Source organism: Limulus polyphemus, unplaced genomic scaffold (genome assembly GCF_000517525.1).
Source record: "Limulus polyphemus unplaced genomic scaffold, Limulus_polyphemus-2.1.2 Scaffold1852, whole genome shotgun sequence".
NCBI lineage: Eukaryota > Metazoa > Arthropoda > Merostomata > Xiphosura > Limulidae > Limulus > Limulus polyphemus.
In genome coordinates, this window is record NW_013667462.1 from 171,404 (window position 1) to 173,172 (window position 1,769).

At 31.9% G+C, this 1,769-nt stretch overlaps 1 protein-coding gene across 1 annotated transcript in view; it reads left to right on the forward strand.

Moving 5' to 3' along the window:
• LOC106465158 (ETS homologous factor-like) overlaps positions 1 to 1,769 on the forward strand; it is a 62,374-nt gene that overhangs the window by 30,505 nt on the left and 30,100 nt on the right. Inside the window, exon 5 of the mRNA XM_013925357.2 lies at positions 373 to 483. Coding sequence (XP_013780811.1) covers positions 373 to 483 — 111 coding nt within the window. The remainder of the gene's footprint in view (positions 1 to 372; positions 484 to 1,769) is intronic.

Below are 1,769 nucleotides of genomic sequence, written 5' to 3' on the forward strand. Positions count from 1 at the left end.
TTTTAATACGTCTATATATCTTAATATATCTTATTTTAATACGTCTATATATCTTAATATATCTTATTTTAATACGTCAATATATCTCAGTATATCTTATTTTAATACGTCTATATATCTTAATATATCTTATTTTAATACGTCTATATATCTTAATATATCTTATTTTAATACGTCTATATATCTTAATATATCTTCTTTTAATACGTCTATATATCTTAATATATCTTCTTTTAATACGTCTACATATCTTAATATATCTTCTTTTAATACGTCTATATATCTTAATATATCTTATTTTAATACGTCTATATATCTTAATATATCTTATTTTAATACGTCATTGCGATTAAGTATTTGTTTGATTTTAAGATTCTCATGGATGTGGTGATATTAGCCCCAGAAGTGACTTGAGTAACTATAATGAGGAACCTCTCGTCACCACTGTTTCCTTTGATAATGAAAATGTCGTGGATGAACAGGGTAAGTCTATAAGTTATGTTTGTAAGTATTCTTGGAATAAAACTCACAAACTTATTATTTTCTTTACATACACATTTCCTGTTGTTGTTGTTGTTTTTCTCAAAAGTGTAAAATTGATGTTGGGATTCAACTTGACATTGATTTTAGTTATATTTAATTTAAGATAATAATGTTGACATGTTTATCCCAAAACTATTTAAGGAAGTGATAGATACGCTTGACGATTTGATAATCCATAGAATTGTTTTGTTTTTTGTAACTTTTTTTGAGTATGGGGGCGAGCCCCCCCCCCAGTGGCAAAGCGGTATGTCTAAGGAACTATAGCGCTAGAAACCGGGTTTTGATACCCGTAGTGTGCAGAGTACAGATAGTCCATTGTGTAGCTTTGTGCTTAATTACAAACAAACAAATAGCATAGTGGCGAATGTCAGTCTCTTTCCTTAAAAAACTATTTTTTTTTTTTACTTTTTCCGGGAGAGGGATATTATTAGCTCTTTACAGTAAGCACGTGTTGGCCGATATGTGAAATATATTTTTATGTATCCAAATCAGAATTAGATTATCAATGGTTATCAAAAGGGCTTCGTTAGGGTTCAAAAACAATAAATTGCGCTCGAAATATATATTGTGTAAGTTTATGTGATCTTGTTTTGTATTTTCCGTAAAATGTTACTGTCTAAGATACTGGAACTTATTGTTGCATTCCAAAAAAGCTAAAATCTTTAGTAGCAGTAAGGATTTTGTGATTACGGGGAGTCTTCATGGAAAAGGTAACTTCTGTTTTAAACGTAAGATAAGGTTACCATTTAACACTTCATTTTGATAGCTTAAATCCATCGTCTATCGTCAGTAACTTGGTACGATGTTTGTGCCTTTCTTTAAGCACAACGCTGCACAATGTGCTATCTGCGCTGTGCTCACAGCATGGTTCTAACCCCACATTTACCCTAGACCCACTGGGGGGCTGTTATAATTTAATACACTGTGCAGTGGTTTCTGTTAAATGTTTAATGCAAGTTTTCATAAAGACAAAAACGGTAATGACGTCACCAGTCCAAACCACTATGAACAAGTTATTGTTTCTCTTGCCCAATAAATTTTAACATTGATGTAAGAAAGAGTTACAAATTAGGGGTGCTTGACTAGACATACAGATTTTTACAATGACAGACTGAAAGTATAAGAAGCTGCTTTTTAGCAGCTCCCGTACTGCTAAAGGCAGCTCAATCTAGGGGGGGGGGTCTGGGGGCATGTCCTCTATAAAATTAATATGATAATATAACTTA